Genomic DNA, 12,489 nt, shown 5'->3' with positions numbered 1-12,489 from the left:
AGCTTCGATGCTATTCCTCCCAAAATGCCAATGCATTTTCGCACCGAACAAAGAATTGCAAAAGGGGTTACGGAAACAGAAAAGAGCCTAAATTGTCAATACAATCCGACGAAAAAGCCCCGATACGGACATCCAAGGTTGTGTGAAAGGAAATTAGACGACCAAACTAGGATCCTCAGGAGAGTATCGGAGAAGGCGATGGCGACCCACTCCAGTACTCTTGCCTGGAAAATGCCCTGGACGGAGGAGCCTGGTAGGCTGCAGGCCATGGGGTCGCGCAGAGTCAGACACGACTGAAGTGACTTAGCCGCAGCGGCAGCAGCAGGACGGTATGCTATTGGGAATACAACAACACACACAGATCCAGATCGATGGAATAAAGTTGAGGGTCCAGAAACAAACCCCGGCATCCATGGTCAACTCATCTCTGACACAGAAGGGGAGAATATCCAAATGGGAACAAGAAAGCCTCTTCAATCAATGTCCATGGGAAAACCAGACAGCTACATCTGAAGAACGCTATTGGTTTTGATCTCACACCACCTCAATATCGGGGAAAAACCTCACCCTAAAGACTGATGTCATGAGATAGCTAGAAAGAAGCGTAGGTCAAAGGCTCCTTAACATCAGAGTCTCCTTGCCATTTGCTGGGCGGAGGTAGAAATGGGTCTCTTCAAGTAAGGGGAAGAGGGAAACCAAGTACACCAATGGGTTTCCATCCAATGGAACCTCTTCACAACAGAGAAGCTAAGCATTCACAAATGCAAAAGATAGGAAACGGAACATGAGAGACTCCTTGCAAGTGGTGTATCTGAGAAGGGGTTCATATGGAAAGAGACGAAGAATGCACAGCACTCAGATTCCAAGAAACACCACCACCACCCTTGACCCTTCCCCCATGACCAACTCCGACCTAAAGCCTTTCTCTCCCTCTAACCTATCCCTAAAACATAACCCTCATCTAATCATATACATGGGCATTCCTAGCATCCATCCATCCACACACGAGAGAGAAAGAGGAAGGCACAGACTGAATCGAGAAAGGAAAAGAGAGGGACACAGCCAGAGAGAGACACGGAACCAAAGAGAGGAAAGGAGTCGATGGTCCAGACTTTTCATCAATCTGTCTCGAAGGTAGAAGCAATGACAGCGCCCATCCACCCCAGAAGGGGGAAAAGGACGGAAGGTTTGGAGAGGAAAAGACAAGAACGCAGGGAGCCATTAGAAGCTCAGCCACCCGCAGAAGCCGAGCTGGGACACTTGAACAGAATCTCAATGGAAACAGAGGACCAGAAAGTTGGCTACTCTTTTCTATAAGAGAGGGAGACCTTCGAGTCTTCCTTTCGGTCCTCCAACTTGCATGCGGGGTCTCAAAACAGTCAGGAGGGGGAGTGCCTTTTCCTGGGTACCACGGCGCATCCAGGCCTCGTTCTGCCCCATTCTGTGCTGTGTCAGCCCTGGATGGCGTCTTTCTTTCTGAAGTCTCAGCGCACAAGCTCCACGTGATATCGGCCCCAGGTGGAGAGGCATGGAGCTGCTCGTAGGCCGACAGACCTAGGAAACAGATGGGAGAATGACCCCCACTCTGCAGATGGAGAGACTGGGGAAACCCTGAGGGGCATATGCTTGTCCAGGGCCACACCACTTATGAGAAGAAGGAGCCTGGTCTGAGAGCAGCGGGGTCCTCGGAGCTCAGGCCCTGGCTGCACCCAGGCCTCCCCAGGGCTGTGGGCTGGGCTGTGTGGCTGTCACTGTGCCTGCACATGGCCTAAGGGGGGTGGTCGAGCAGTCAGAAACCCAGAGATTCCCTTGGGAAGTTTTGGGGAAGGGACCTCAGCACGAACCCCAGGAAATGATGTGACCTGCCAGCAACAGAACCCAACAGAACCCGCAACCCGGGTATCCAGGCCTCCAGAGCGGAGAGGAGCCCCCAGCCAGATCACTTGCTGCCAGGATGTTCTGCTGTTTGCCCCTGCCCAGAGGCCGGGGCCTCAGGAAAGCTCACAGGCAGTGTGCGTGGGCACCCTGTCGACGTTGGCTCAGGGCACCCCCGAGAGGCCTCTGGCCCTTTGCCCGGAGAAACAGAAAGGTAACACGGGGAGCCCCAGGCGGGGCCAGGCCACCTCTCCCATGCCACCCGGAAACACCGGGTCCTTTGCCTGTGTGTGTGGATGCGGGTTTCTCGGGGTGTGTCTCCCTCAAGGAAGCCCAGGCGGATGTGGGGTCAGAAGCCTGTGGACAAGTTGTGTCCACACCCCAGGGGAGAGCAGGCTGGGTGGGATGGGGAGAGTGCGGGCAGCGCCGGCCGCCCAGGCTGACCTCACACCCTCAGGTGGGTCTCTTTCCTCCCGGGTGGGGATCTGAGCAGACACACGTCTCTGACCCTTCTGGGAAGAGAAGTTCGAGCAGGCAGAAGCAGCGGCTCCACTGGCCAGGCCCAGCTCGGAAAACTCCCAGCACGGCTGGCTGACGGTCACTGTCGTTGCAGAGCTTCCCACGTGATGAGGCCGAGGACGGGGACACCCCGTCCACCTCCCGGAGGGAGGGGTCGGAGCACCACCCCCCCGCCCGTGAGGCCCAGTGCAGGCTCCAGGTGAGCGTGCCCACGGAGGCATCAGCCCCACCGGGGGCGAAGCGGAGGCGGGGAAGGCCTGCTGCCGAGACACCGCCCAGGATACACCCGGCGGCCCAGTCTGAGGCTGCCACGGAGCTCAGCACACCCGGCTCCGACCCAGAGTCCCGAGAACCCCGGCCTCTGAGGCAGCAGGAGGACCTGGAGCCCAGCACGCCAGAGCACAGAGGTGAGGACGCTGGGGCTGGTGCACGGGAGTGTGTGGGGAGGGGGTGCTGAGCTACACAGGGACGAGTCCCCGAAAGATGCTGCTGGGCCTGCAGCAAGCGCTGGCCTCACACCCCCACCCCCATCTTGCACACTTCAGTCCCAAAAGACATCCGACCCGGGGTATTCTTTGGGAATCTCTTGGAAGCTTTCTGTCCCGGGATACGCACATGCCAAGGCTGGCCTGTGGGCAAACTTTGCTTCTCCCCCGGCTCTAGCACTGGCCTCCAACTGGAACCAGGCTCTACTTCCCAGACCTGTCCCTACAGAGGTGGTGGCTCCAGGTGCAGGACCCAGGGATCCACCGAGGCCAGATGGAGAACCGAGACTTGCCCTCGCAGAGACACCAGGCCAGCTGGGTACTGGCCAGCACACCGGGCAGATCGGATCTGCGTGCCTGCAGGACCCCCAGCCCCAGGCACTGATGTCCCACCCCCTCAGCCAGAACCTCCACCTCCACGTGCACCTGTACCTGCTCGGGCTTTGGCAGGAGAACCCGAGGCAGAGGAGGAGTCACCGCCTCGGCAGGGAGAGCCTGCCCTGGCTCCCGCGCAACACCCAGACGCCGACGATGACTCACCCGCCCCTGCAGGAAGAACGAGCCCCCGCTCTGGACAGAGACCCAGAGCCCTTGCCGGAAACACCACGTCCAGGGGAGCGGTCGGCTCTGCAGCCTCCATCCCTGTCTGCTCACCGTGGAGGCCGGCAACTCCGTCTGCCCCCAGGGGACATGGAGTTCCTTTCCCCTGAACTGCTTTGCATTTGGTTTGTTTCCACCTTTCTGGTGATGTTTCATTTTTTGTATGGTTTCCTGTATTTCTCTTGGTTAAGTTGGGATTAGTAAACTTTTTCATCATTGTTGCAATTTGGGAACACTGTTGTGTAACTCTGGTGATACTGTGTTACCATCACCACTTTGTAGTTTCAGACCCGTTCGATCTTTATGCCCCACCCCCCAACAAAGCCTGGATTCAAGGCAAGCACGCCCTGTTCATCCCTCCCCCCGATCCTGAACACAACTTCACCTTTTCTTTCTGCATTCCTTCCTATATTCTTGGTGTCCCCAATCAATGACTCTCAGTGAAATGACTGAAGGAGTTTTTTTCGGACTCTCCACCTACTGTAAGACTCCATTGGAGAGTTCTCATTTTTATGTCATTTGAACTAGCCTTTGATAGCTGAAAGGACGGTGTACGTCCTTTCAAGATATCATGTGCCAAACGAAGCCCTTTTGGCAAATGCCATCATTATCTCCAGGCAGGCATTGCTGTTTGAAGGGTGACATCTCAGCCAGAAGGCAGAGGCTGAGCTCCTCTTGTTGCACCAGCTCCCAAAAGAAGCCAGGAAAGGGAGCTGGAACAACAAACCACCCCAACGCCCAGGAAAGCGTTCTTCACGACAGAAGGCTAGAAAATGACCCAACAACCTTGTGGCCCAGAACCCCTCTAGAAAAATCACTGTTCCATAAAAAAGAGAAACACATGGGAAGTTCCAAGGAGAGGCAATGCCCATGGCCAGTGTACTTTAGAGACGGCCTGACCGCTCCGGGGAAGACACGCACCGACGGAACCCCTTGGGAAACAGCAGTGATAGTCCTCACCGTCGTAAGGGTTTCCTCTGGGGACAACCTGCCCTGGGCACCACATGAGGGAGCAGACCGGCTTCTCTTCCTCTGCCCCCACACCGTTCACTCATGAAGGCAGCTCAGGTGTTCTCATGCCCTGCCTGCCTGCCTGCCTGCCTGGCTCATCCGTGAGCTGTGCCCACCTCCAGGGCAGGACTCCACCTTCTCCTCTCTGTGTACCATGAATCTGCACACAGTGGGCTTTCAGAACCTTAGGAGACTTGAGCCATTCCCACTGGAGCCAGAACCCTCCCCAGGAAGGAAAACAGCTGTGGAGTCATTTTGGCCCCAGCACTGGTTCCCAAACCCTGGCGGCTCCTACAGCCTCTACGGTGTGAAGAGGGAGGTCCCTTTTGACAGAGCTTTCCGGCTGTCAGATCTAAGCTGTTGTTTCCCTGTCAGCTGTGTCTCTTCCGTTGCAGCCAGGTGGGCCACGCTGCTCCAAAGGAGCTCACAAGCTGAGTGGCAAGGGAGGTATTGAGAGGACAGGGATGGCTACAACGTGCTGCAAACTGAGTGAGGGTCCCCACAATCCTCAGCAAAGGTCTGTGGTGTGCAAGTGGGGAGTAGAGGGCCCCCAAGTTCCAAAGGAAGGGAGGTACTCGGGAGCTAAAGCCCTTGGCTGCTGTGGTAGCAGCTGCAGATGGCAGCTCGTCCACAGTGCACTTCGAATGAGGTCATATGAGCGGGACTCTGGAAATGGCTCCGAAATCCAGAGAAAGGGGTCAGGGTATGTGGGAATCCGGCGGGGGTGGGGGGTGGATGAAGGAAGGTGTCCTTCCCCTCTCCAGTGCAATTTGGTTTGGTGAGTCTCAAAGCTACCAGATGGCACTTCCCAAGTCAGGCCCCCGCAGGAATCAGGGTGGGCTGCGTGCCTCGGCCCCTGCCACAGGGACAAGCCACACCAGTGGCCTCCCTGAGCTCAAATGGCCGGATCTGGGGGTTCTGTCTGGGTGCACACCTCCTTGCTGTGGCCAAGTTCCCCCCTTCTCTGAGCACCAGCTTCATCCTCTCGAAGGAGGACATCGATTGCTACCTTGGCACGTTACTCTCTTCATCCTGTGAAGACTCATTAGGCTTATCCTACAATTACTAGCTGGCCCGAAGAGATATCTCCTGAATCCAGATTAAGCTGGAGTCTCCCAGGCTCATCTGGCATGTCTTCCCTGAAGTCTGCCAAAACCCACACCCTTGCATTTCCAGGGACTCCCCTTAGCCAGCTGGGCAGAAAACCCAGCATGCTTCAAACAAGCTGACAGACAAGCGGGAGAGGACTCACGGGCAGACGGCCTCCCTCAGGTCTCGGGTGGAGCTCTGGGACCACAGCAGCAACGGGCCATCCCAGCCCCTGGGCTCAGCAGCGCCCTCATTCTCAGGCCGGCGGCTCTGCCCTGAGGGGAGCAGGAAGGTCACCAACTGCCGCAGGCGGACCTCAAGCCCCTCCCACTGCTGGAGCCTGACCTCCCCCGGCCCCACCCCTTCCCCTACCCCAGCAGGACGAGAGCTCGTCTTCCCCTGGCTTCCAACGTGAGGCCCGGCCCTGGGCCCCGATTGGGCACTGCCCCAGTCCGGAGCCAATCACAGTGGCCAGGGAGGTGGAATGCACCGATTGGCCAGGGCCAGGTCATGTGACCATGCTCCCCAGGAAACTCAAATATTACCAAGATTCCCTAACAAACCAATGAACAAAATTATCCAGTAAAGGCAAACCGTACTTTTTAATGAGGCCAATGTCACAGAAAAAAAAAAAAAATGCTTCACAATGAACTGCTCAAGGAAGCTACTAAATAAACTTTCAGAAAAGTTAAGTCTTTTTTTTTTTTTTTTAATAGGGTGACGGAGAGCTATACCTTTCCCATCTATGTGAATTTAGGTTTAAACTAGATTTCCCTTGGCTATTATATAAGACAAAAAACCCCACATCACCCCCTTTCACTCCCCCCACCCCCAAAAAGTGTTTTAGTCTATTGAGTTTTTGTGTCCTCAGTTGTGTCTGATTCACGGCAACTCACGAACTCTACACAGCCAGGCTCTTCCGTCCATGGAATTCAGGGCAATTTTTTTCTGTCACAGTAAATGCCCACCCTGGGTGATCCAAAGGCAAGGGCTCAGAGGCTCCTGAGAGACTAACTCCTTTCAGCTGAGCACAGAGCTGGCTCCTCACTGGGATGCCTGTGGCCTGGGGCTCCCAGAGGGGAGAGCAGCACTCGCCCCACCGTGTGGTCACTGCTGGAAGTGCAGGCTGCTCCTCACTCCCCCTTGACAGTGTCCCTGAGGGCAGAACAGTGTGAATCTATCTACTCAAGGTGGAAATGCAAACTCCGATGCAACCAAACTTCCCACAAGGTCTCCAAAACCACTCAGGAACAGGGAATTGGAAACTGCAGGGCATGACATGAATGGAGATGGAGGCTTGACACCTTACACCGAGTTCACTTCCAGTTATCCCTAGACAAAGTTTCCATGAAAACTTGTCACAAATCTAGAAGAACAATGAGCAGAAACCGGACACGTGCTTTGAGTCTTCACACACAAAACTAAAAGGCAGTCCACAAAACAACCCAGAGAATACAGTGGACTTTGCAAAATCAAAGATATCTACTGTGGGCAAGACCTCATTACAAAAGCAAAAGACAGGTCATACATCGCGAGACGAATGAGTGGAAACACAAAGCTTCTCAAGGACGTGTCTCCAAACAGACAAAGAACACCAACACAACAAGCCTGTGAAAACTAGGGAAAGGTCTGAAGGGACACCAGACTGAGGAAGACACACACAGAGTATCCCGGATGATGTCCAGCACTGAGGGCCTGAAGAAACAACAGTCTAGTTGCACTCCCTCAGGCCTGTGTGACCCTGGATGAGGCCTCTGTTTCCCGGTGGCTCTGAGAGATGGACAGGGAGGAAGGGGAAGAGAAATCACTTGCACTTCTAATACTCACAGCAAAGTCTTCCAATGAGAAGGGAATTATCACCCCCACTGACAATGCCATTCACTGAAGTGATACCCACGAGTCCATCTAACCCAGAAGGGAAGGAAGGACCTGTTCTCACAAAACGGCGAGAGATGGAAGAAAGAAGATCAAGCCCACACCAATCACTGGAAAGAGAAGCTGTGCTCAGGGCTTGAAAGAATTCCTATTGGGAAAATGATGTCACAGCCCCACAAGGCAATCCACAGCTTCGATGCTATTCCTCCCAAAATGCCAATGCATTTTCGCACCGAACAAAGAATTGCAAAAGGGGTTACGGAAACAGAAAAGAGCCTAAATTGTCAATACAATCCGACGAAAAAGCCCCGATACGGACATCCAAGGTTGTGTGAAAGGAAATTAGACGACCAAACTAGGATCCTCAGGAGAGTATCGGAGAAGGCGATGGCGACCCACTCCAGTACTCTTGCCTGGAAAATGCCCTGGACGGAGGAGCCTGGTAGGCTGCAGGCCATGGGGTCGCGCAGAGTCAGACACGACTGAAGTGACTTAGCCGCAGCGGCAGCAGCAGGACGGTATGCTATTGGGAATACAACAACACACACAGATCCAGATCGATGGAATAAAGTTGAGGGTCCAGAAACAAACCCCGGCATCCATGGTCAACTCATCTCTGACACAGAAGGGGAGAATATCCAAATGGGAACAAGAAAGCCTCTTCAATCAATGTCCATGGGAAAACCAGACAGCTACATCTGAAGAACGCTATTGGTTTTGATCTCACACCACCTCAATATCGGGGAAAAACCTCACCCTAAAGACTGATGTCATGAGATAGCTAGAAAGAAGCGTAGGTCAAAGGCTCCTTAACATCAGAGTCTCCTTGCCATTTGCTGGGCGGAGGTAGAAATGGGTCTCTTCAAGTAAGGGGAAGAGGGAAACCAAGTACACCAATGGGTTTCCATCCAATGGAACCTCTTCACAACAGAGAAGCTAAGCATTCACAAATGCAAAAGATAGGAAACGGAACATGAGAGACTCCTTGCAAGTGGTGTATCTGAGAAGGGGTTCATATGGAAAGAGACGAAGAATGCACAGCACTCAGATTCCAAGAAACACCACCACCACCCTTGACCCTTCCCCCATGACCAACTCCGACCTAAAGCCTTTCTCTCCCTCTAACCTATCCCTAAAACATAACCCTCATCTAATCATATACATGGGCATTCCTAGCATCCATCCATCCACACACGAGAGAGAAAGAGGAAGGCACAGACTGAATCGAGAAAGGAAAAGAGAGGGACACAGCCAGAGAGAGACACGGAACCAAAGAGAGGAAAGGAGTCGATGGTCCAGACTTTTCATCAATCTGTCTCGAAGGTAGAAGCAATGACAGCGCCCATCCACCCCAGAAGGGGGAAAAGGACGGAAGGTTTGGAGAGGAAAAGACAAGAACGCAGGGAGCCATTAGAAGCTCAGCCACCCGCAGAAGCCGAGCTGGGACACTTGAACAGAATCTCAATGGAAACAGAGGACCAGAAAGTTGGCTACTCTTTTCTATAAGAGAGGGAGACCTTCGAGTCTTCCTTTCGGTCCTCCAACTTGCATGCGGGGTCTCAAAACAGTCAGGAGGGGGAGTGCCTTTTCCTGGGTACCACGGCGCATCCAGGCCTCGTTCTGCCCCATTCTGTGCTGTGTCAGCCCTGGATGGCGTCTTTCTTTCTGAAGTCTCAGCGCACAAGCTCCACGTGATATCGGCCCCAGGTGGAGAGGCATGGAGCTGCTCGTAGGCCGACAGACCTAGGAAACAGATGGGAGAATGACCCCCACTCTGCAGATGGAGAGACTGGGGAAACCCTGAGGGGCATATGCTTGTCCAGGGCCACACCACTTATGAGAAGAAGGAGCCTGGTCTGAGAGCAGCGGGGTCCTCGGAGCTCAGGCCCTGGCTGCACCCAGGCCTCCCCAGGGCTGTGGGCTGGGCTGTGTGGCTGTCACTGTGCCTGCACATGGCCTAAGGGGGGTGGTCGAGCAGTCAGAAACCCAGAGATTCCCTTGGGAAGTTTTGGGGAAGGGACCTCAGCATGAACCCCAGGAAATGATGTGACCTGCCAGCAACAGAACCCAACAGAACCCGCAACCCGGGTATCCAGGCCTCCAGAGCGGAGAGGAGCCCCCAGCCAGATCACTTGCTGCCAGGATGTTCTGCTGTTTGCCCCTGCCCAGAGGCCGGGGCCTCAGGAAAGCTCACAGGCAGTGTGCGTGGGCACCCTGTCGACGTTGGCTCAGGGCACCCCCGAGAGGCCTCTGGCCCTTTGCCCGGAGAAACAGAAAGGTAACACGGGGAGCCCCAGGCGGGGCCAGGCCACCTCTCCCATGCCACCCGGAAACACCGGGTCCTTTGCCTGTGTGTGTGGATGCGGGTTTCTCGGGGTGTGTCTCCCTCAAGGAAGCCCAGGCGGATGTGGGGTCAGAAGCCTGTGGACAAGTTGTGTCCACACCCCAGGGGAGAGCAGGCTGGGTGGGATGGGGAGAGTGCGGGCAGCGCCGGCCGCCCAGGCTGACCTCACACCCTCAGGTGGGTCTCTTTCCTCCCGGGTGGGGATCTGAGCAGACACACGTCTCTGACCCTTCTGGGAAGAGAAGTTCGAGCAGGCAGAAGCAGCGGCTCCACTGGCCAGGCCCAGCTCGGAAAACTCCCAGCACGGCTGGCTGACGGTCACTGTCGTTGCAGAGCTTCCCACGTGATGAGGCCGAGGACGGGGACACCCCGTCCACCTCCCGGAGGGAGGGGTCGGAGCACCACCCCCCCGCCCGTGAGGCCCAGTGCAGGCTCCAGGTGAGCGTGCCCACGGAGGCATCAGCCCCACCGGGGGCGAAGCGGAGGCGGGGAAGGCCTGCTGCCGAGACACCACCCAGGATACACCCGGCGGCCCAGTCTGAGGCTGCCACGGAGCTCAGCACACCCGGCTCCGACCCAGAGTCCCGAGAACCCCGGCCTCTGAGGCAGCAGGAGGACCTGGAGCCCAGCACGCCAGAGCACAGAGGTGAGGACGCTGGGGCTGGTGCACGGGAGTGTGTGGGGAGGGGGTGCTGAGCTACACAGGGACGAGTCCCCGAAAGATGCTGCTGGGCCTGCAGCAAGCGCTGGCCTCACACCCCCACCCCCATCTTGCACACTTCAGTCCCAAAAGACATCCGACCCGGGGTATTCTTTGGGAATCTCTTGGAAGCTTTCTGTCCCGGGATACGCACATGCCAAGGCTGGCCTGTGGGCAAACTTTGCTTCTCCCCCGGCTCTAGCACTGGCCTCCAACTGGAACCAGGCTCTACTTCCCAGACCTGTCCCTACAGAGGTGGTGGCTCCAGGTGCAGGACCCAGGGATCCACCGAGGCCAGATGGAGAACCGAGACTTGCCCTCGCAGAGACACCAGGCCAGCTGGGTACTGGCCAGCACACCGGGCAGATCGGATCTGCGTGCCTGCAGGACCCCCAGCCCCAGGCACTGATGTCCCACCCCCTCAGCCAGAACCTCCACCTCCACGTGCACCTGTACCTGCTCGGGCTTTGGCAGGAGAACCCGAGGCAGAGGAGGAGTCACCGCCTCGGCAGGGAGAGCCTGCCCTGGCTCCCGCGCAACACCCAGACGCCGACGATGACTCACCCGCCCCTGCAGGAAGAACGAGCCCCCGCTCTGGACAGAGACCCAGAGCCCTTGCCGGAAACACCACGTCCAGGGGAGCGGTCGGCTCTGCAGCCTCCATCCCTGTCTGCTCACCGTGGAGGCCGGCAACTCCGTCTGCCCCCAGGGGACATGGAGTTCCTTTCCCCTGAACTGCTTTGCATTTGGTTTGTTTCCACCTTTCTGGTGATGTTTCATTTTTTGTATGGTTTCCTGTATTTCTCTTGGTTAAGTTGGGATTAGTAAACTTTTTCATCATTGTTGCAATTTGGGAACACTGTTGTGTAACTCTGGTGATACTGTGTTACCATCACCACTTTGTAGTTTCAGACCCGTTCGATCTTTATGCCCCACCCCCCAACAAAGCCTGGATTCAAGGCAAGCACGCCCTGTTCATCCCTCCCCCCGATCCTGAACACAACTTCACCTTTTCTTTCTGCATTCCTTCCTATATTCTTGGTGTCCCCAATCAATGACTCTCAGTGAAATGACTGAAGGAGTTTTTTTCGGACTCTCCACCTACTGTAAGACTCCATTGGAGAGTTCTCATTTTTATGTCATTTGAACTAGCCTTTGATAGCTGAAAGGACGGTGTACGTCCTTTCAAGATATCATGTGCCAAACGAAGCCCTTTTGGCAAATGCCATCATTATCTCCAGGCAGGCATTGCTGTTTGAAGGGTGACATCTCAGCCAGAAGGCAGAGGCTGAGCTCCTCTTGTTGCACCAGCTCCCAAAAGAAGCCAGGAAAGGGAGCTGGAACAACAAACCACCCCAACGCCCAGGAAAGCGTTCTTCACGACAGAAGGCTAGAAAATGACCCAACAACCTTGTGGCCCAGAACCCCTCTAGAAAAATCACTGTTCCATAAAAAAGAGAAACACATGGGAAGTTCCAAGGAGAGGCAATGCCCATGGCCAGTGTACTTTAGAGACGGCCTGACCGCTCCGGGGAAGACACGCACCGACGGAACCCCTTGGGAAACAGCAGTGATAGTCCTCACCGTCGTAAGGGTTTCCTCTGGGGACAACCTGCCCTGGGCACCACATGAGGGAGCAGACCGGCTTCTCTTCCTCTGCCCCCACACCGTTCACTCATGAAGGCAGCTCAGGTGTTCTCATGCCCTGCCTGCCTGCCTGCCTGCCTGGCTCATCCGTGAGCTGTGCCCACCTCCAGGGCAGGACTCCACCTTCTCCTCTCTGTGTACCATGAATCTGCACACAGTGGGCTTTCAGAACCTTAGGAGACTTGAGCCATTCCCACTGGAGCCAGAACCCTCCCCAGGAAGGAAAACAGCTGTGGAGTCATTTTGGCCCCAGCACTGGTTCCCAAACCCTGGCGGCTCCTACAGCCTCTACGGTGTGAAGAGGGAGGTCCCTTTTGACAGAGCTTTCCGGCTGTCAGATCTAA

At 55.6% G+C, this 12,489-nt stretch overlaps 2 protein-coding genes across 2 annotated transcripts; both read left to right on the top strand.

The window, feature by feature from the left end:
• The first annotated feature begins 1,897 nt into the window (after positions 1-1,897).
• LOC145513984 (uncharacterized) lies at positions 1,898-3,704 on the top strand. The gene is made up of 3 exons (XM_081511076.1): positions 1,898-2,089; positions 2,489-2,801; positions 3,058-3,704. Exons 1-3 carry the CDS (start codon positions 1,955-1,957, stop codon positions 3,678-3,680), a joined length of 1,071 nt encoding a protein of 356 aa, XP_081367202.1. The 5' UTR covers positions 1,898-1,954; the 3' UTR covers positions 3,681-3,704.
• A 2,576-nt stretch (positions 3,705-6,280) lies between these two features.
• LOC145513985 (uncharacterized) lies at positions 6,281-11,349 on the top strand. The gene is made up of 3 exons (XM_081511078.1): positions 6,281-9,732; positions 10,132-10,444; positions 10,701-11,349. Exons 1-3 carry the CDS (start codon positions 9,598-9,600, stop codon positions 11,321-11,323), a joined length of 1,071 nt encoding a protein of 356 aa, XP_081367204.1. The 5' UTR covers positions 6,281-9,597; the 3' UTR covers positions 11,324-11,349.
• The last annotated feature ends 1,140 nt before the right edge of the window (positions 11,350-12,489 follow it).

This window comes from Giraffa tippelskirchi, chromosome 7, assembly GCF_054371585.1.
Source record: "Giraffa tippelskirchi isolate mGirTip1 chromosome 7, T2T-mGirTip1v1.2.pri, whole genome shotgun sequence".
NCBI lineage: Eukaryota > Metazoa > Chordata > Mammalia > Artiodactyla > Giraffidae > Giraffa > Giraffa tippelskirchi.
This window is presented reverse-complemented; position numbering and strand designations above follow the sequence as displayed.

What these genes read in the sequence shown, in the direction of transcription:
- LOC145513984 (XM_081511076.1), top strand. Translation starts at nt 1,955, where the DNA reads ATGTTCTGCTGTTTGCCCCTGCCCAGAGGCCGGGGCCTCAGGAAAGCT. An exon ending in TTGCCCGGAGAAACAGAAAG is followed by an intron (nt 2,090 to 2,488) that starts GTAACACGGGGA and finishes CTGTCGTTGCAG; the next exon opens with AGCTTCCCACGTGATGAGGC. An exon ending in CAGCACGCCAGAGCACAGAG is followed by an intron (nt 2,802 to 3,057) that starts GTGAGGACGCTG and finishes CCCCGGCTCTAG; the next exon opens with CACTGGCCTCCAACTGGAAC.
- LOC145513985 (XM_081511078.1), top strand. Translation starts at nt 9,598, where the DNA reads ATGTTCTGCTGTTTGCCCCTGCCCAGAGGCCGGGGCCTCAGGAAAGCT. An exon ending in TTGCCCGGAGAAACAGAAAG is followed by an intron (nt 9,733 to 10,131) that starts GTAACACGGGGA and finishes CTGTCGTTGCAG; the next exon opens with AGCTTCCCACGTGATGAGGC. An exon ending in CAGCACGCCAGAGCACAGAG is followed by an intron (nt 10,445 to 10,700) that starts GTGAGGACGCTG and finishes CCCCGGCTCTAG; the next exon opens with CACTGGCCTCCAACTGGAAC.